Below are 21,934 nucleotides of genomic sequence, written 5' to 3' on the forward strand. Positions count from 1 at the left end.
TGGAACACAGCAAAGATGCTCTCAGAGAAAGAATGTGTGAGGTGACATCACAGGGCCTTTTTTATGGTGAGACCTGTGCCCCGAATTCTGAGACTCTGGTTTCCACCTGTTGTCAGATATTTCCTGAGGAACAATCTTTGTTTGAGGACTCACAGTTGGCTCTGCCTTCTCTCTAAAATCCAATCTTTCCCTCCTATTTCCATGTCATGGACATCTCTTAGTTAAACTGCTTTCTTTTTTCTCTAATCCCTTCTATCTCTTCCTCCTTTTCATCTAGCATGTCACTTCCCCTGCCCCCCCCATGAACTCCTTCTATTTTATGTCCCATGGAATTAGCCTCTCAGTTCTCCGAGTGTTCCCTCTTCAATGTGCCTGTCCCTATTTGCTGGTGCACTCTGGCTGTACGTACGGATATATGGTGAAATGCACAGACATCCTGGGTAGGAAAATCTGCTATTCTGTTTCTGCAAGTCAGTTTCCTTACCTGTCCAAACAGCCTACCTTATGAAGTAGGAGATCCCCCAAAGTTTCACACGATCTGGATGACCCCTGCCTCACATACTTGAGTTTCTTGACCAGTGTCACAGGCAGGTGGCTTCTCTGGGTTACTAGCTGATGCTGGCTTATCAGCTCTCCCCTGGTAAGGTGGATGAGAGGAAACAGTGACTGACTCGAGAGTCCACACTCTGCCCCTGGTCTCTCTAATAGAAATTTCTGATGGAAAATGTCTGTTCACGTGGAGATTGCATTGGTATGGCTAGGGCCAGCTTGGCAGAGGGTTTGGAGGAGCCTGGTCACCATTATTTATCCCATGTTATCTGCCCACTGCCTGTTCTGGCTGGCCGTGGTCCTTTTGCCTCTGATTCTTCTGCAGAAAGCCAATGGCCCCTAGGGCTCTTCCAGGGATGAGGCAACCTCAGGGAATCTGTGTCCTCTTTCCCCACACCCCCTTTGTTTCTAGGGGTGAGTCAATTACCTAAGCTTCTCTGTGGCTTGAGATGAGACTTAATTCCCAACAATCTGGGGATTTGGATTATTAGCTCTTGGAGTTAATAGGAGAACAGCCTACAACTGCCCACAGCATCAAGAGGCTACCTACTATACTTCCCCACTTTCTTCCTACCTCATCTTGAATCTCTTCAGGCAAGAAGTATTTTTAAAGTTTCATTTTAATCCAAAGAACTCACAAACTTGTTCCTTTTCCTTGAGAAATTTAAATGCTACAAAATAATGGTGAGAGCCACATAGTCCCTACCCATCAAATCATTATATGACATTTTGTAGGAATCCTTCAAAATCCCTTTTCTAACCAGTATTTTACGTACATATTCATTCATTTATTTATGTATTTATTATGTGTGTGCATGTACATGGGTGTGCATGTTTGTTCCCACCATAATAACACACTCATGGAGGTCACCTGACTAGCCACATTCTGAACTTTACATATATACAACATGTGAACCAATGCAAGCCTTTAAAGTGCATTTCTCTAGATATAATTTTATTTTTGAGAATTATATACTTTACATAATAGATTTCAGCCTATATGTCAATAGGGGTTGACATACTTCTTTTTTTTTAATGACTTTATTTTACAAAACAAAGATAAATGTACAGATTTTAAACATTTTTTTGCTTAAAATTATACATTTTTGTCAGTACTGTTTTTTCAGATATTAAAATAATTTTTACATAAAACTCTGTGAATATATTTTTTAGTCAGTACTTGATTTTTTCAAGGGCTTGGCAGTATGCATCGAAAACCTAATAGTTACAATGAGCGTAAAGTACATGCAAAACAAAACGCAACATGGAAATAGTCAAAGTTTTCTTGTTTTGTAAATATATGTATTTTTTTTGTTTTCTTTATTTCTTGGACTTCATACAGTCTGTGAGTTGTTTCTGGGGGAGTGCAAGCCTCTGGGGTTAGCATCCCACTATCAGTGACTGCATATTATGTCTGTTCTTTTGTGACTGGGTTATCTCACTCAGGATGATATTCTCTAGATGCAGCCATTTTCTTAAGAATTTGGTTAAGTCATTGTTTCTGGTGGCTGAGTAGTATTCCATTGTGTAAATGTACCACAATTTTTGTATCCATTCGTCTTCTGAAGGACATCTGGGTTCTTTCCAGCTTCTGGCTATTATAAATAGAGCCGCTATGAACATTGTGGTGCATATATCTTTGTTGTGTATTAAAGTGTCTCTGGGGTCTATGCCTAGAAGTGGAATAACTGGGTCTTCAGGTAGTACTATATCCAATTTTCTGAGGTATCACCAGACAGATTTCCAGAGTGGTTGTATTAGTTTGCAACCCCACCAACAGTGGAGAAGTGTTCCTCTTTCTCCGCAGCCTCGCCAGCGTCTGCTGTCATCTGAGTTTTGGATCTTGGCCAATCTGACTGGTGTGAGGTGGAATCTCAGGGTTGTTTTGATTTGCATTTCCCTGATGGCTAAGGATGTCGAGCACTTCCTCAGATGTTTCTCGGCCAATACTTCTTTTTTTTTAAAAAAAGATTTATTTATTATATATGAGTACACTGTAGCTGTCTTCAGACACACCAGAATAAGGCATCAGATCCCATTACAGATGGTTGTGAGCCACCATGTGATTGGTGGGAATTGAACTCAGCACCTCTGGAAGAACAGTCAGTGCTCTTAACCACTGAGCCGTCTCTCCTGTCTGATTCTCATACTTCTAATGTTCAACTAACACTTCTGTCAAAACATTGTCCTGAGGATGAAGATAGCAATCAGTGGTCAAGAGTCCCTGTTACTCTTCCAGAGGATCCAGATTGAATTGCCAGCATCCGTGTCAGGCAGCTAACAACTGCCTGTAACTTCAGATCAGGATACCAGATGCCTTTGTTCTAGCCCCATGGGTACACACACATGTAATATACACTTGGATACATAAATAAAAAAAAGAATACTTTTTTCAGCATCTCAAAATTAAACTTCATTCCCACAAGCACCTGTTCCTCTCCTCAGCCACTGAAAACCTCCAAGTTTGTTTCTACCTATGGAATTGCCTATTTGGGGGCATGTCACATGAATGGGTTTTTAAGAGTTGTAAACTTAAGTGCCCACCCTTTAACAGTACTTTCAAAGTTCTTTCACAGTGTATAGTGTGTTAGTAATTCATTTGATTCTGTAGCCTAATAATGCCTCCTGCTTGGATCTAGCACTTCTTTTGATTTGTGAATAATATTTTCATAAGTACTGGTCTATAATCATATATATACACATATTATTTATATGTATGTACACTCTGTTTTTCTGTCTGTCTGTCTGTCTCTCTCTCTCTGTGTGTGAGAAAGAGAGATAGAGAGACAGAGAGACAGAGAGACAGAGACAGAGAGAAAGTGAGAGAGACCCACAGCATATGGTTTGATGTCAGGGGACAATTACTTCTACTATGTTGGTCCCAGAAATCAAAATTAGGTCATCAGAATTGGCAGCAATGGGCTTTATCTGCTGGCCACCCAAGACTTGTTTGAATTCATTTAAGCTCTGTTAAGTATATAACCAGGACAGAAAAATACAACCCTCTATTTTTTCTCCCTTTAACCACCAGAAATAACCACAGATCAGATGGTAGTCTATGCTGAAGGACTCCAAGGCACTTTTTCAATACAAAATATTTATACAAGGATCTGCCGGCCTTGTCAGTATCTTTCAATAACTCATCTTTCTTCTGAACATTTGGAAGTGGAATGTGTATTGACCAAGAATTCTCACCCTTTTCCCTGACCTTCTAGACATGTCATGGCTCTTGGTAGTGACTGCATGTGAACAGCCAGAAGTTGAGCAGCATTCCTGCCACCAGAGAAGCTCTGCCTGCAGCAGTGGGGAGTGAACACAGAGACCCCCAATGGATAGTGTGCAGAGAATGGGACTTCATAGCACTCAGTCATGAATGTGACGTCATCAACCCCCTTCCCTCCAGGCTCCAGGATCCATGTGGAGGAGGAGGCAGAAAGATTGGAAGATCCAAAGGTGATGTATGACTCCAAGAGAAGAGCGTCTAACAGACACTACAGACTGATGCACATATGAACTCTGAGGCTATGGCGTCACACACAGGACCTGAAGAAATGTAATTCAGATGGAGTTCCAGCACTGAGACGGGATGTTGAAACAGGGTCCTACTCCTAAGAAACCATTTTCAATAATTCTGGCAATGGGATGGACGATAACTGTGTACATCAACCACAGTCCATAGCAGGCACCATGCCCACGAGTGTGGCCAACACAAAACAAACTCCATGTAGATCTTTGTTTTATTTTGCGTGTTTTGTTTCATTGTTTGTTTATTTTTATTTTGTTCTAGTTTTTTTAAGAGATAAAAACAATATGAAATTATGTGGGTAGGTAGGTGCAGGATATCTGAGAGAAGTTAGGAAAGGGGAAAAGCGTGACCAAAATATTTTGTATAAAAATGTTTTAATTTTAAAAATGCTCTTATAAACATCCTGAGGCCAATCTTGTGATAATAATTCCTTAGTTGTGATTCAATCATCCCAGACATATGTTTGTCTGTGTTAAGATGACAAAGACTAAGGATGACAGAAGCTTAAGGTCACATGCAAAGGGGGGCATGCTGCCTAGGAAGCATGGAGAGCTTTCATTTTTACTGCCCCCTTGTTCTTTACACAGATTTGCGTTTAGAAAAATTAGGGTACTACATTTGCTCATAGCGTGAGAAAATGAATCAGAGTATAATAATTAGGCTCATAAAAATCTACAGGGAAAAAATCAAATTGGTATTAACCAATAATGTTGAACACAGAAAAACTACAACAGATAAATGTATAGACATCAACAAACTCAAGGCTTTTCCTGTCTTACCCTAGCCCTGCTGTGCTGAGACGAGGTGGGAGAAATTCAAGCACTACTGCTTTCTCGTCTATGGCTTTTGCTGACACGTGTATGCAGATTATGATTTGATTAATACAGGACCAGCTGTATTTAGCTGTTGATTTTTAATACACAGCATAGGGGTGTGTGTGCTATGACAGTCATGTGACACATCAGTGCATCATTTCACTTTCACCTCGGGATCCACCACATACGCAGCCACCAAATCCAAGCTCTGTAGCTGATCCCAAGAAGTACTTACTGGCAGGAACCAGATACAGATGCCTCCTCGGGGACTATGTTAAAGTTATAGATACAGCTGAGCATGCCTGCAGCTAACCATCGGACTGAACTCAGGGACCCCACTGAGGGTGCTAAAGGAAGGACCTAAGGAGCTGGAAGGGTTTGCAACCTCATGGGAAGAACAACATTACCAACCAACCAAACCCTCCAAAACTCCCATGGACTAAAACACCAACCTTTGTGCACACTTTGAGAGACCTATTGATCCAGTTGCATATGTAGCTGAAGAGAGCAGTGTCGGGCATCAATGTGAGAAGAGGCTTTTGGTCCAGGAAGGGCACGTTTTTCGATGTAGGGGAATGACAAGGCACTGAGGTGGAGAGAGTGATCAGGAGGGAGTGCAGCTTTGTGAAAGAAAATAGAGGGGGAAGGGAGACGGGAGCAGGAGTGTAGGGATAACATCTCAAATGTAAATACAGAGTATCTAATTTTAAAAAAAGGTGTCTCTGGTGAAGAACATGATAAAGGTCATACATGTTTATCTCAATTGGCTCCTGAGAGTTTTGCCCTTATGCTTAGGTGAAGGAGGCAGAGAACAAGGTTCCCTCGTTCTGTAAGTGCTTTGTGCAACCATGTCCACTCCAGTTCCAAAATCTGTTTGTGGAGGAGGCTTTTGGACCGAGTTAAAAGTCTTTCTCTGGAGCTCCTCATGTGTAAGTAGCTTCTACAGTCGGTTACTGCTCTCCGGTTGTCCTGCGGGCATTCCAGAAAGCTCACACAGCACTAGTTCCCCTGAGAGGGTCAGTCCTGCAGAACTGCACCTTAGTGCCTTCAGAGAGTCTCCTGTGTTCAGAAACCGTCATCTGGGTGAGATGTTGGGGCTGGAGAAGGAACCAGAATTCCTGGGGGACTGGAAAGGGATGGCTGAGGATGTTGGGGATCTCTTGGGGCTGCACAGGTCTCCGTTGTGTAGCTTCCACAACAGCTCCTCCCTCTCCATGGGAAGTCTCGTGTTGACCTTCATTCAACTCCTCAAGGGTCCTCTGCAGTGCTACCTACTCTGTGGACAGCTGCCTTGAAATTGCCATGTGTTTGTCCATCTGGTCTTTTAACTTCTCGTTGGCATGGAGAACTTTATCTTCCTGTGCTAGTCAGTTACTGAGCCACTGTCACAATACACCTGAGGGGAAAATGTAAAGGAGGAACTGTTTATGTGATATGGTTTTACTCCTTAAACAGGCTGGCTGCACTGTTACTGGACCTGTGCTGAGACAGTGACTTATTAGCAGGGCACAAAGGAGCAGAGCTTCTTAGTTTATGGAAGCCACGAGTCAAGAAGAAAGGGTAGTGACCTAGTTTCATATTACTGTGATAAGACACTTGACAAAAGTAACTTTTTAGGGAGATAGATAGTATTAAGCTTACAATTCCAGGTCATAGTCCATAACTGGTGGGAAGTCAAGAAAGCAGAGATTCAAAGGAACTAGGCATGTTCCCAAAGAATCAATGCAAACCTGCTTGCTCCAAGCTCACTTTTCCCTCTTTCTTATACTACCCAGGACCCATACCCAGGGAATGAAGCTGCCTATTTTCAGGCTCTGCCTCCATTCAGACATGCACATAGGACAACCTGGTCTAGAATTGGAAAGTCCTTCATTAGGACTCTCATCCTTGATGATTCTACACTGTACCAAGTTAATATAAATAACCATCAGGGAGAGAAAAAAGTCCTAGGACAAGATATAGTCACTAGAAAATGCCTCCAGTAACCTATTTCCTTCAATTAGATTCTATCTCTTGAAATTTTTATTACCTCCCAATCACGTCATCAAATTATTAACCCATTGAATCCTCTTGATCAAACAACTTCTCAATGTTTTGATTCATTATCTGGGGACCAACTAGTCTAAAGATGAGCCTTTGGGGAGATACTTCACATCCAAACAATAGTACCCCCCTTAAGAAGGTTCAAAATTTGCATCATCTTAGAATCAAGTCTCATACATCACCCCTCCATCACTGAGTTGCTTTACACTAACAATAAGTTTATAATGCTGCACACAATTCTTTGCATATGAAACTAGGAGAGTTTATATTTCTCTTCTGTGTTTTCTTAAAATTTACATTAAAAGGGAAATCTAAAATACTTTATTCGGGTTTAAAAACTGGACATAGAGTGTGACTCGGCGACCCTCGCCACGGTCGCTTCACGGCTCCGCTGTCTCCGTGGCCCTCGGTTCTCCTTCCACCGCCGACGCCTCGGCTTTTTGGCGGTTGGGCCAGGCAGCCACTCCGCAGCTGCTAGCCTTGTGGCATCTGCTCCACCTTCGAGTTTTTTCCACCCTACCTCCGGCCGCCATCATGTCTGCCACAACTTCTGAGGCTCCAAATTCAGCTGTCTCCAGGGAGACCAGTACTCAGTCTTCATCAGCAACCACCAGTCAAGGATATGTTTTGCCAGAAGGCAAAATCATGCCAAACACTGTTTTTGTTGGTGGAATTGATGTTAGGATGGATGAAACCGAAATCAGGAGTTTCTTTGCCAGATATGGCTCAGTAAAAGAAGTGAAGATAATCACTGATCGAACTGGTGTGTCAAAGGGCTATGGTTTTGTCTCATTTTATAATGACGTGGATGTGCAGAAGATAGTAGAATCACAGATAAATTTCCATGGTAAAAAGCTGAAACTGGGCCCTGCAATCAGAAAACAAAATTTATGTACTTATGTGCAGCCACGTCCTTTGATTTTTAATCCTCCTCCTGCACCACAATTTCAGAGTGTTTGGAGTAGTCCAAATGCTGAGACATACATGCAGCCACCAACCATGATGAATCCTATCACTCAGTATGTTCAGGCATATCCTCCTTATCCAAGTTCACCAGTTCAGGTCATCACTGGATATCAGCTGCCTGTTTATAATTATCAGATGCCACCGCAGTGGCCTGCTGGAGAGCAGAGGAGTTATGTTATACCTCCGGCTTATACAACTGTTAACTACCACTGCAGTGAAGTTGATCCAGGAGCTGACATTTTGCCCAATGAATGCTCAGTTCATGATGTTGCTCCAGCCTCTGGAAATGGCTCACAAAAGAAATCTGTGGACCGGAGCATACAGACAGTGGTCTCTTGTCTGTTTAACCCTGAGAACAGACTTAGAAACTCTCTTGTTACTCAAGATGACTACTTCAAGGATAAAAGAGTACATCACTTTAGAAGAAGTCGGGCAGTGCTTAAAACTGATCATCTCTGCTAACTTTCTCATCTCAGGAGGTTGCTAGTTTCCAATATTAAAAGAAACTGAAAAGTTTCACTATTATAGAAAATTTGACAAATCACTCAGACTTTCTATAAGTTATATTAGATTGCCTAGTGTTATGTTAAATCTGTTCATTAGATGTTAAGATAGAAACTAGTTCTGTGTTCATATAGTTAATAGAAAAAATAATTGCAAATAAAAAAAGATAAAAAAAATAATTGAAAGTAGTTGAAAGGAATAACTTTTAAGATTTACCTTAAGGACTTTTAATTGAAATTGGCATTTTAAGAGTTCAAAAACAAGAAAAGGATTTTATAAGCCTATTTTGAAAGGTCAGAATTTTGATACTGTGACTACAAGCATTTCACTTCTCAACAGGTACCTAGACAGTGCAGTATTTACAGTATTGTACTTTATATTTATACTTGTCTAAACTTTTGCCACAAAAGCAGAATTTTTAGAACTGCATTTTTAATCAGTGGAACTCAATATATAGTTAGCTTTCTTGAAGTCTTCCTTATCTAAACCCAGGAAAACAGATTCTTAACAGTCCAATCAGTGGGTCTTAACATTTATACAAAATATTTTACCCTTTAGCTAGAATCCACTCATAGGCATATATCCTATTTATTTGGTTGGTTGGGATGGTAATTAGGATATCTAAAATTCTGGGTATAATTTTGTTTAAAGAATCCAAGACAAACTAAACTTGACTAGGTGTATAAGCTATTTGTGAGTTAATACTCTTTTTTTCTTAAAATGTTAAACTCAATGGCTCTCTTAAAATTGTGCAAAATACTGGTATTAAAGAGTGCTGAAAATTTTTTATGTCACTTAAAAGTTAATCAGAGTATCTGAAAGAAATTGTTTTTATAAAAACATTCAAAATATTAGTTGTTACAGAGTAAATACATTTTTAGTTTTGTTAGTCTATTGTCCCTTTGTAAAGTAAAATATGTCCAAAACAGTCAAGTAGGCAATTTTGACATTTCTAAACCACAAAATTTGTTTCATAAGTGTATCCCCAAGAATGTGCTAAAGTGAATCTGTTTTTAGATTAGATGGACATTATGCATTGTGACAGCAGAGAACCTTTGTACCCACAGTCTTTTGCAATCTTACTCCCATTCTGTCAGACTTGCCCCTTGGTATAAAGTAGAGAAGAAACCGTTATGAGCAGTTCAGGGGCTAAGCCTTAGGAATATAGCACTGGAATACTACCTTTCTAACCAAAACAATTAGCTAAACATCATCTGACCTGCCAGGGATATGAGTTTTAAAATGCCTTCTTGGTTTATCTTGTGTTAGCCTTTTCCCTCAAACATGGAGATTTATTTACTTAATGGAACCCAATGGTTGATATCACAACTGTCCCAAATGATCTTTAACTCTTAATTTTATTCTACATCTGAAGTCAAAATTCTTATGTCACCAAGTCAGTAAACCAGGAAACTAAGAAGTAGCCTGAAATTTGTTTTCTTTACAGTTTGTTTCATTATTTCAGTATATTTGTAGTGTCTGTCCTTACATGTACCACTCTGCGATTAAATCTCTAACTTATATGAATGATACCCTAAATTCTGAGGCACAAATGTAATTGTTGCTATATGACTTTAAGGAAAAGTAAGGGAATAAACTTCTGTCTGCTGTTTTGTTGGAGTCAAGTATTTAAGAGAAGGGAGAAAGAAAAGTACTGAACCTTTCAAAATGGAAGATTAATTTTAAATTTAAAAGTGTGTTCCTATTACCTATTGTCTTTGCATATATGAATAAAACCTTTTTTTCCAAAAAAAAAAAAAAAAAAAAAACTGGACATAGAACCAAATGAGCGGCACACTCGAATCCTAGAACTCTAATGGCTGAGACAGAAGAACCAAGAGTTTGAGGTTAATGTCTCTGCCTCTGTCTATCTTTCTCAAAACAAAACAGAAAAACAAGTTGACAAACAAAAATGCCCTTGAGAATGTAAAGATTCAAGGTACTCATTGTGGTTAAACACAAACATCAAATGAAACTGGGAAAAGGCTCTCCCTAAGATACAGATGGTATAGATGAAAACCCCAATGCTATGGACGGGTTACTGCTCTGTAAGCTGTAGGCTACTGAGTTATCTGCCACCCTCACACACTGTGTAGGCTATTGTTATTACTGTTGGATGCACTCTAGAATTAGACAGTAAGTGCCTGTTACTTAAGACCCCATGTGCTGTTGTCACAGGACACAGAGGAATCAAGCTAAAGTTGAACTAGAAGTTTCCTTCTAGAGGGCACCATAGGTAATAAAAGGCTTTGATACAAGCTACTAGGGAATTAATGTCACCAATAGTCCAGGTTGGTTATAGACCTTGGTGTTATAGAATCAATAGGCCAGGCAAGATGCGCCCACAGGATAATAAGGCCCCAACTGTTATGGGTACAACTAACACTCTAATTGGACTTAAGGTAAAACTACAGGACAGAACATGCTCAGTACATAAGCTAAGCAAAACCTTACTGCTGGGGAAGGCCCAGGCCCAGTAATAAACTATTGATATTTTCTTGAATGAATACAGCACACCTGTGAAATCATCTTCTAACATTTGTGATTATACCTACAGATTAGTATAACCTTCAGCCTTGTTCATAGAGGAAAATTATTTTTTCTTTATCAGTGAGCAGTAGTAATTGCAAAAACTCATACTTCCTCAACTTGTTGGGAGTAAATGGCTTTTATAGCTGCATAGTTTCCCAGTACTCTAGGATATAAAACACACACATCCACACACACACACTCATGCCACCACCATCACCACCATCATCATCACCATCAAAGGGTCAGAAAACACCATAGGACAAAGGACAGGATGAATGTCACACAGAGGGGAACTGGTGGCTGTATGATATATTTTTTTCTGAGCTTAACATGAACATTGGCAGTTACAGAGCAGAAAGAGCAGAAATTGCTACATGGGCCACACTGTAATGACACTGGCCATCATGCTTTAGATATTACTTTGATGGTTACAGCCACCCCCTTCGCACAGTGTCTTCAGCAGCACAGCCAACTGCTGGGAGGCTTGCATGGCCCCGTGAGTACCATTGTTCAGCCCAAGGATACCCCCCAAAGGCCTGCACACCAGGTTTCTCAAGGTTAAGTCTCCTCCCACTACCAACTACAACAGGAACGTCCAGGGACAAGGAAATGACAAAAGGCCCTTGAAAGAACACAATCAACAAAAACCAGAGCCATATGACACCTTCAGAACACAGGAATTCTACTATAGAAAGCCCCGAATATCCTAACAAAACCGAGGCACACGGAAATGACCTTAAATCCAATTTTATAAAAATGATGGAGAAATTAAAGAGAAAATGAATAAATCCCTTAAAGAAATTGTTTTATTATGGATTTTATTGCTGTAAAGAGACACTATGACCAGGGCAATTGTTACAAAGGACAACATTTGATTATCGTCAAGGTGGGAGCATGGCAGCATCCAGGCAGGCACGGTGCAGGAGGAGCTGAGAGTTTTACATCTTCATCTGAAGGCAGCCAAAAGAAGACTCTTTCATGGGCAGCTAGCAGGGGTCTCAAAGCCCAACTTTAAAGTGACATACTTCCTCTAACACGGTCACACCCACTACAACAAAGTCACACCTCCTAATAGTATCACTCATTGGACCGAACAAACTCAAACTACCACAGAAATATAGAAAAGTTCTCTGGTTCACACATACACCTGCAGTTACTGGACCCCACTCCACAGCTCTGCCTGCCACACAGTAGGTCTGTTCAAAGTCAGACACACAACTCCAACTGCTTTCCAGGGACCCTGCTCCAACTTGGGACATCCAAGCCTGCTTCAGGGCAAGTAGACCTTGCCACCAGACAGAAGATCTGATAAGGTTGAGTGAATCTAGGGACTTGAGATAGGCAGGAGTCAAGCTGCTCCCTCCCCATTTCTTACCCAATCTGAAAGACTTAATCATAACGCCCCACTGAGGACCTAGCATAAATGCTTGGACTTCTCTATGCTAATGAGGTACCTAGATAGGCCTCAAGCATTCAGCCTCCTTTCCTAAATATTCCATCTGACAAAAGATATTTAATCCCTGGTTCTTCCTGAATAAGAAGTATGCATTCACATCCACAATCAAATGAAGCAATATGAACAAGCAAGGATTGTCTCTTCATTTAGGACACACAAGGAAGCCTTCCTTTTAAAGAGTGACCTCTCCCTAGGAATGCTTTCTTCTCCAGCCCCTCTATACTGTTGGAGCTCACTGGGAATCGAACTGGGTTTCTTTCCCATCCCAGGCTCTGCACAGCTGCCCTGAGAGGAAACATTGACAAGTTCCTTACGCAGTGATTCACCACAGACATCTGGGTACAGAAAAGAGCAGGAACCATTAAGTAGGAATTGTATATGGAGTTCCACAGGTCTAGAGGACCTGAGGCAGCTGCACTATGAGCCAGCTTGTCAGAAAAGATGCTAAGGACAGATATAAAGGGCTTTAGGGAGGAGTGAAAGGCAAGATCACGTCCAGCTAAGTTTTCTTGCTGTTTTTTTATGCTTACTAAGGCAGGCAGATTCATAAGGTCAAGGTCAGCACTTTTCTTGCTGTCTCTTCGTAAGAACCAAGAGGCTAAGGTTATGGAGTGCTGATTCATGAGATGGTCAAGAGGGAACCTGGAATAAATTACTAAATCTATATGTAAATAAAAGCTGGGTTTGGTCTGCTTGAGATGAGCTGGCAGAGGGCAATAGCAATTCTTTTAGGATTTTTTTTTTTCCAGAGAAAGTAGTCATCTGGAGATCTATGGAGTACAAACATGCCTCTTTAAGACTTTTTAATCACTTTTAGATTTTTTTTATAAATCCCAAGAATTACTTAGAGAGCTGTCACAGTTCTTTTTGAATGCTTCCTAACAGCTATTCAGAAAAGGCTGTCTGAAGAGCAGGCACAGCTCTTTTAGAACTTATTTTTGGCTTTCTGAATTTGATTGGAAAACCCAAGAATTACTTTAAATTTTTTTTAACAGGATTTCTGCATTGGGTCAGAAGATCCAAGAATCTTTTTTAGCAGTTTTTCTAACTTTGGTCAGAAAATACATGTGCTATCCAGAGAGCATTTAGAATTTTTTACTAGCAGTGAGAGCTGTCTCAACCAGATGGAGCTGTATTGAGCAGAAAGTTAGCTGTCTCAACCAGAGCATAGAACAGAAAAAGGAGAGGGAGGTAGAGAGGGGAGCAGTCTGAAAAGCTGTTTGAGCAGATTATAAAGCCAAGAGCTATCTACAGAGAGCGCTCTAGCGAGCCATCTTGAACAGAACATAAGCCATCAACTTGGACTCACAATTTGATATAAGTTGTTTGTTTCATAACACTCAAACACCCCTTCTCTGCACCCTTCTCCAAGCTGAGGCTGGTCCTTGCACACCTGCTACAGGAACTCCCCAATGGAGAGTTCATTCAACCTGGAAACAGCATTTTTGGCTAATAATACCAGATGAGGTCTGCCTCCACCTTAACTGAATAGAACAAGCTGCCCTCATCCTTAACTAAGTAGAACTAGAATATCAGGTTTCAAGCTACTGCCTTTCCTAACAACACTTTTCCTTCTGGAGTAACCCTGAGACAGCCACTTGGAAATATGTAAAATTAAAATGTAACCAAAGTTTTTAATGATTTATTTTTATTTTCTATGCATTACTGTTTCGCCTGTGTGTATATCTGTGAGACTATCAGAGCACTGGAACTGGAGTTGCCTGAAGTTGTGAGCTACCATCTGTGTACTGAAAAAAACTGAAGCTGGGTTTTCTGGAAGAGCAGTGAGTACTCCTAATTGCTGAGCCATCTCTCCAGTCCAATTATTTAAAAAGCACATGTTTGTACAACAAAAGCTTCGTTGTAAAGTGATGCTTCTTCCAAGATGTTCTTTGGTGTGTGTTCTAATATCTCTAAATATATTGTTCTCTGGTGCCACACAGATGGGATTTCAAGAATAGTATATCCATGCTAAAGAACAGTTGGATTTGCATATCTTAACTGAGATTAGGAAGACCATCTACTTTTTTATGATTTTTCAATGCTAAAGTGGTAGGAAAGATTGTATGCTCAGCAGAAATTATCTTTTATTGTATACAGTGCCAGTGACCTTAACTTTCAAGGACCTATCCAGAAATAGAGAAACTGATTTCAAACCATGTATCAAAGCACATGTGTATAGTACCAGACATCAGAAAACCAAAGCAGGAAGATCACAAATACATGCCCATCCTGGAGTACAATCAGGACTCTGGAAAGGAAGCAAACAAAATTGCTATACTTTAATATACCCTATAAATTAAGAGATATTTCATGCACAATATAAAGCTAGTATATTTGGCCTCAGATAACCTCAGTGTATGTGATCTGATGCACATAAAAAACTATCCAGACTTCAATATGGTATTTGCACTTCCATGCACCTGAGCCGATACCCTTTCTGTTCTAGTTTCAGATGATAGGTCCTGAGTCTCCAGCCAAGAGGTGATGGGGCTGGCAAAATATTTAGGTGAATCTCTACAGAAGCTTAGTTGTAGCCATTACTGGGATCCTATGAGTGTTGCTGGGTGACTTCTTGTAACCAACCCTGTGTCTGTGACATTACAAAGGTCATGGACAGCTGAAGAGAACCAGGAGGCAACCCAGCCACAGGAAATGGTAGATGTTTGGGTTGATGTCAGAGATGGGAAGTACCAAAGAGTAGCATTTTGAGCTTCCTTGACAACCCACTTGTCCTGGGTTTCTTCTGTGTCTTAGTTAGGGTTTTATTGCTGTGAAGAGACACCATGACCATGGCAACTCATAAAACAGAACATTGAATTGGAACAGGCTTACATGCCAGATATTCTGTTCATTAAAATCATGGGGGACACATGGTGCTATGCTAAAAAACATGGTGCTGGAGAGAAGCCAAGGGCTTTTTATCACCATCAGCAGAGAGCAGGAAGAGAGAATGGCACTGGCCTGGCTTTGTTTCTGACACCTCAGTGGGTTACGACCTTCAACAAGGTCTCACTTCCTCCAACATGGCCACACCTCTCAATTAGAGTTATTCCCTATGAGCCTACCCATGTCATCTTTCAAACTAAAACAAGACTAGTTCACTGATCCACTTTCTTCTCCACCCATACTCTTTTAGTTCACACAGTAAAGTCTCTCAGCAAGTTTGTGTCAGAATCATTACCCCAATCCACAGCTGTATCATTTGGATTCACACACACACACACACACACAGACACAGACACACACACACACACACACACATACACATAATTGAAAATGTATCTTTGAGGGAAATAAAAGTCTTTGGCTTTGCTATTACTCAGAGTATTTTCTATCTATTTGTCTTTGTTTTAAGTATGTATGTGTTTATTTTGGTTCTTTTTATGTTTATTTATTTATTTATTTATTTATTTATTTATTGTCTTTCTTTTTTTCATTTGGATATTTTCTCTTTCTTTTTTTTAAAAAACTTTATTTTACAAAACAAAGAAAAATGTACAGATTTTAAACATTTTTTTGCTTAAAATTATACATTTTTTGTCAGTACTTTTTTTCAGATTTTAACATAATTTTTACATAAAACTATATGAATATATTTTTTAGTCAATACAAGATTTTTCTCAAGGTTTGATTGTATGCCTTGAAAACTTAATAGTTACAATGAGCTAAAGTACATGTAAAACAAAATGTAACATGGAAATAGTTAAAGTTTTCTTGTTTTATGAATATTTGGTTTTGTTTTGTTTTGTTTTCTTTATTTCTTGGACTTCATACAGTCTGTGAGTTGTTTCTGGGGGAGTGCAAGCCTCTGGGGTTAGCATCCCACTATCAGTGACTGCATATTATGTCTGTTCTTTTGTGACTGGGTTATCTCACTCAGGATGATATTCTCTAGATGCAGCCATTTTCTTAGGAATTTGGTTAAGTCATTGTTTCTTGTGGCTGAGTAGTATTCCATTGTGTATATGTACCACAATTTTTGTATCCATTCATCTTCTGAAGGATATCTGGGTTCTTTCCAGCTTCTGTCTATTATAAATAGAGCCGCTATGAACATTGTGGTGCATATATCTTTGTTGTGTATTAAAGTGTCTCTGGGGTATATGCCCAGAAGTGGAATAGCTGGGTCTTCAGGTAGTACTATATCCAATTTTCTGAGGTATCGCCAGACAGATTTCCAGAGTGGTTGTATTAGTTTGCAACCCCACCAACAGTGGAGAAGTGTTCCTCTTTCTCCGCAGCCTCGCCAGCATCTGCTGTCATCTGAGTTTTGGATCTTGGCCAATCTGACTGGTGTGAGGTGTTATATCAGGGTTGTTTTGATTTGCATTTCCCTGATGGCTAAGGATGTCGAGCACTTCCTCAGATGTTTCTCGGCCATTCGGTGTTCCTCAACTGAAAACGTTTTGTTTAGCTCTGTACCCCATTTTTTAATAGGGTTATTTGATTCTCTGGTGTCTAGCTTTTTGAGTTTCTTGTACACCTTGGATATTAGGCCTCTATCTGATGTGGTGTTGGTAAAGATCTTTTCCCATTCTGTTGGTTGCCGTTTTGTTTTCTTGACAATGTCCTTAGCCTTACAGAAACTTTGCAATCTCATTAAGTCCCATTTGTTAATCTTTGATCTTAGAGCTTGAGGCATAGGTATTTTGTTCAGGAAATTTTCTCCTGTGCCTATGAGTTCTAAGGTTTTCCCTACTTTCTCATCTAATAGTTTCAGTGTATCTGGTTTAATGTGGAGGTTTTTGATCCACTTACACTTGAGCTTTGTACAAGGAGATAAGAAAGGGTCTATTTTCATTCTTTTGCATGCTGAACCTGGAGTGGCTCTCCGCGGGGGTTCTCCTGCTCCCAGACTACTGGGGAGCTGGTTGCCCCATATATTTCAGGGCCCTTAACTGCCCAACGTACACCTTAAGATTGACAGTCAATCCAAGGATACAGGGCTGAATCTCTTCCTGTACAGAAAGGTGACCACTTAGGTTGGGCTGGAATAAACAAATTACCCTTTGGCTGGGAAATAGGCCAGCGACCGGCAATCCAGGTGGCATCAGCCTACCCAGGTTTTTTGTATAATTAGCAGTGACTCTATAAGCTCGGACTGACTTCGACAACTCTTTGACTTGTTTATGTTTTAGAGGGTGATAACTGCGGACATTGTTATTCTCCTCAAACACCAGGAAACATTTGCCTGAGGGCATGGCGTGTCTCTGGTGAACAAAAGGAGAATTCACACTTTCTCTCTGCATGAGGCAGAAAAGCAGAGACTGCTTTCTGTTTTGATAAAGTTTTCTGTCTTGGCTGAAACTGCTCTGCCCCAAATTCTTTTGCTTCTTCTTTTTCTAAACTTTCTTCCTCAGATTCAAATAATTCAGTCTCTGACCCTTCTTCTGCCAGCTCTAAAGCTTTTTCTCCTTTAGCAGATACAACACATCCTCTCCGGGAAACTTGCACTTTGTTTCCCCGGGCACAATCCTCTCTTCTCCCAGCGGTTTTTCCGCCTTTAACTTCACTCCGTTTCTGACTTGTTTTGAACATGCCTCTCGGAGCCTACCTCTTTTACTTTTTTCTTGCGTGCTCCCTTTTTCATTATGTTCCGTTTCTGACCCGCCCTCTTGGTGCTGCGTGATAATTTTCTGTCCAGATACCTTCCACAACAGTAATGTTACAACAGTTACCACAAATGCAAGCAATAACCCTTCTACTGCCGGAGAAAATCCAAGAAAAGACATGCCTAAGTTTTTGGCATGCTCTTTTGGCACCCCGTAAAATCCAAAGAGGAACATGTCTCTCGGGACTTACCTATTTACCTTTTGGCAGTTCTGGATCCACTGAAGGGTCCCCCTGCCACTTCCCGGGATTTTCGGCACCACTTGTCGCGCGCCCCATGTCCCGCCGGCAGGAATAGGCATGCAACAACAGGATTCTTCTGCGAACAACCTTTATTATACAGCACTCTGAGCAGGGGACTCCTCTTGAGCAGGGGACTTCTCCTGAGCAGGGGACTTCTTCACGTAAGACTCCTTCTTGGGCAGGGGGTCTTTCCTTCACGTGGGACTTCTTTTTGAGCAGGGGATCTCTCTTGGGGGAGAGAAATGCACTGCTTATATATGCCCAAGAGACTTGTGTTGCTACCTGATTGGTGCATCCTCCAGTAGCTCATTAGTGTGCCCGAGAGTGGGCTATGACGTATGTGGTGCATGCACTCCAAGTCTCTTGGCTGGGCAACAGCTCTGTTTGCTGAGTCCTTGGCGGGAAGCCAGCACCATGTATTGGCACCAACGGCTTCCTACAGGAAAACATCTTTACCAACTCCACATCAGATAGAGGCCTAATATCTAAGTTATACAAGGAACTCAAAAAGCTAGACACCAGAGAATCAAATAACCCTATTAAAAATGGGGTACAGAGCTAAACAAAACATTCTCAATTGAGGAATATCGAATGGCTGAGAAATATCTGAGGAAGTACTCGACATCCTTAGCCATCAGGAAAATGCAAATCAAAACAACCCTGAGATTCCACCTCACACCAGTCAGATTGGCCAAGATCCAAAACTCAGATGACAACAGATGATGGCGAGGTTGCTGAGAAAGAGGAACCCTTCTCCACTGTTGGTGGGGTTGCAAACTAATACAACCACTCTGGAAATCAGTCTGGCGATACCTCAGAAAATTGGACATAATACTACCTGAAGACCCAGCTATTCCACTTCTGGGCATATACCCCAGAGACACCTTAGTACACAACAAAGATATAGGCACCACAATGTTCATAGCAGCTCTATTTATAATAGCCAGAAGCTGGAAAGAACTCAGATGCCCTTCAGAAGATGAATGGATACAAAAATTGTGGTACATTTACACAATGGATTACTACTCAGCCACCAGAAACAATGACTTGCTCAAATTCTTAATAAAATGGCTGCATCTAGAGAATATCATTCTGAGTGAGATAACCCAGTCACAAAAGAACAGACATAATATGCAGTCACTGATAGTGGGATGCTAACCCTAGAGGCTCGCACTGTCCCAGAAACAACTCACAGACTGTATGAAGTCCAAGAAATAAAGAAAACAAAACAAAACAAAACAAAAACATCTTTACACAACAAGAAAACTTTGACTATTTCCATGTTACATTTTGTTTTACATGTACTTATTGCTCATTGTTACTATTAAGTTTTCAATGCATACTATCAAACCTTTAAAAATATCAAGTACTGACTAAAAAATATATTCATACAGTTTTATGTAAAAATTATTTTAAAATCTGAAAAAAAGTACTGACAAAAATGTATAATTTTATGCAAACAATGCTTAAAATCTGTACATTTATCTTTGTTTTGTAAAATAAAGTTGTTTAAAAAATCTGAAAAAAAAGTACTGACAAAAATGTATTGTATAATTTTACGCAAAAAATGCTTAAAATCTGCACATTTATCTTTGTTTTGTAAAATAAAGTTGTTAAAAAAAACTATAAAATCAGTATTATCCTAGCAATGGAGGCAGAGGATTACAGTTTTGGAGCCTTTTCGGGATTCAAAATAAGATCCTCTCTTTAAAATACTGTAATGACATTCCAAATAAAATATTCAAGAACATAAAAAAAATTTCTTTAAAATATTCTATAAATGTGAACTAAATTGATTTTGCAATTAATTTCTGTTTTATTTGTATTATTTACAAAGTATTTAAATCAAAATATTCTATAAGTTTGCAATTTTCTCTTAATTAATAGACATTGAAATAAAGATATACTTTAAAATATTTAAAGTTTTAAAAAAATAGTCACTGCAGGAATTTTAAGTGCTTTTTTAATATTTCTATGCCTGTGTTTTAATCTTCATAAGCAGGCTTTAATAAATCCAAGGCTGAGATGCACCAAAACAGAGCGCAGCTCTTTCCTAGAACAATGCCTCTTCAACAGCGGCTCTTGTAGCACTGAGAGTCTGTAACTGTCTTTCTTCTCATTCGCCTCAACATAACTTGTGCCTCCAACCTTCAGGACAGCTACTCCATCTGAAAGTTTAGCAAGTCGCTTGTTCAGCTTTTTCTTTTCACTAGTTGTGATGTCTAGCTGCTCGGTTATTTCTTGAATACCCTTTTCAATTTAAGCTTTGTCACCTTTTTCTTTCAAAAACATGGCATCATTTTTCATGGCAGTGACCTCTCCAACTTTTCCTAGGTCATGAGCTTGAACATCTTCAAGATTTAGATTCAACCCCTCTTCTCCAAACACCGCACCACCAGTACCAATAGCTGGTTCTTTCTAATGTTCCCAAACCCTGGAGCTTTGACTGCCACAACCTGAAGACCAACTTTTAGCCTGTTCAAAACCAGTGTGCTTAGAGTTTCTCCATCAACATCTTCAGTGATTATGACCAAAAACTTCTGATGAGCATTGGTCATTTCAAGAGCACATACAATAGACTAAACACTAGAAATTTTTTTTACTCCATAAAACATAGGCATCTTGGAATTCACATTTTTGATCTTTTGGTGTATTAATAAAATACAGGGAATTATATCTTCTATTAAACTTCATGCCTTCAATAATTTCTAGCTCATCATTCAGGCTCTTTTCATCCTTCACTGTGATCACACCCTTTCTTCCAACCTTCTTCATTGCATCAGAAATGATGTTCCCAATGTCTTCGCCTCCATTTTCAGAAATTGTAGCCACCTGAGCAATTTTTCAGGGGTTGTTAGAGGCTTAGATTGTTTTTTAAGTTCAGCAATTGCAGCATCAACAGACATCACACCTCTCTGGATTTCCACTGCATTATCTCCTTTGCTGTTCTTCTAACCACCCCCTCCCCTTTGGAACATAACATGCCAGAACAGTGGCAGTGGTGGTGCCATCCCCAGGCTCTTCCTCTATGTTATTGGCAACATCCTGAACACCTTTAGCTCTGATATTTTTGTATTTATCCTTTAAATCAATTGACTTTGCAACAATGACCCCATCTTTTGTTACTTTGGGACTTCCCCAACTCTATTCAATAATCACCATTCTTCCCTTTGGCCCCATTGTAACAGCTACAGCATCAGCTAAAAAGGTCTACACCTTGACACATTAAGGCTCAGGCATTCGCACCAAACTTTACATCTTTGACATAGGCCCAAGTGAGATGAGAAGCCAGTACACGGGAAACTGGTCTCATCTGGCAAAGGATTGTGGGTAGTTGAAGCATTTTTTTTAAATTGAACAACTTTATTTTTAAAAACAGAGATAAATGTACAGATTTTAAAAGCATTTTTGCATAAAACTCTATGAATACATTTTTGTCAGTACTTTATTTTTTTAAAGGTTTGATAGTATGCATTAAAATCTTACTAGTTACAATGACCATAAAGTACATGTAAAACAAGATGTAACTTGGAATTAGTCAAAGTTTTCTTGGTGTGTAAAGTCGAAGCATTTCTGCGTGGCTGCGGCAGAGCATGAGGCGAGGCTTGCCTTCTTCTGTGAGTGAGGGACCCAGCCTAACATTTTGTAAAAATTTTATTTACATATATATGTATGTGTCTGTGTCTG

The 21,934-nt window shown here is 40.0% G+C and overlaps 1 protein-coding gene and 1 pseudogene across 2 annotated transcripts; one reads left to right on the plus strand and one right to left on the minus strand.

Annotated features, from left to right (window-relative positions):
• Positions 1 to 7,467: 7,467 nt before the first annotated feature.
• On the plus strand, positions 7,468 to 8,361 carry LOC308435190 (deleted in azoospermia-like; the record flags this gene model as incomplete). The annotated part of the gene is made up of 1 exon (XM_080935859.1): positions 7,468 to 8,361. One exon carries the CDS (start codon positions 7,468 to 7,470, stop codon positions 8,359 to 8,361), a length of 894 nt encoding a protein of 297 aa, XP_080791985.1.
• Positions 8,362 to 20,232: 11,871 nt separating this feature from the next.
• Positions 20,233 to 21,590, minus strand: LOC308435184 (60 kDa heat shock protein, mitochondrial-like; annotated as a pseudogene). The gene has a single exon. The product of its transcript is annotated as a 60 kDa heat shock protein, mitochondrial-like (transcript).
• Between the last annotated feature and the right edge of the window lie 344 nt (positions 21,591 to 21,934).

This window comes from Micromys minutus (genome assembly GCF_963924665.1).
Source record: "Micromys minutus genome assembly, chromosome: 22".
NCBI classification, from domain to species: domain Eukaryota; kingdom Metazoa; phylum Chordata; class Mammalia; order Rodentia; family Muridae; genus Micromys; species Micromys minutus.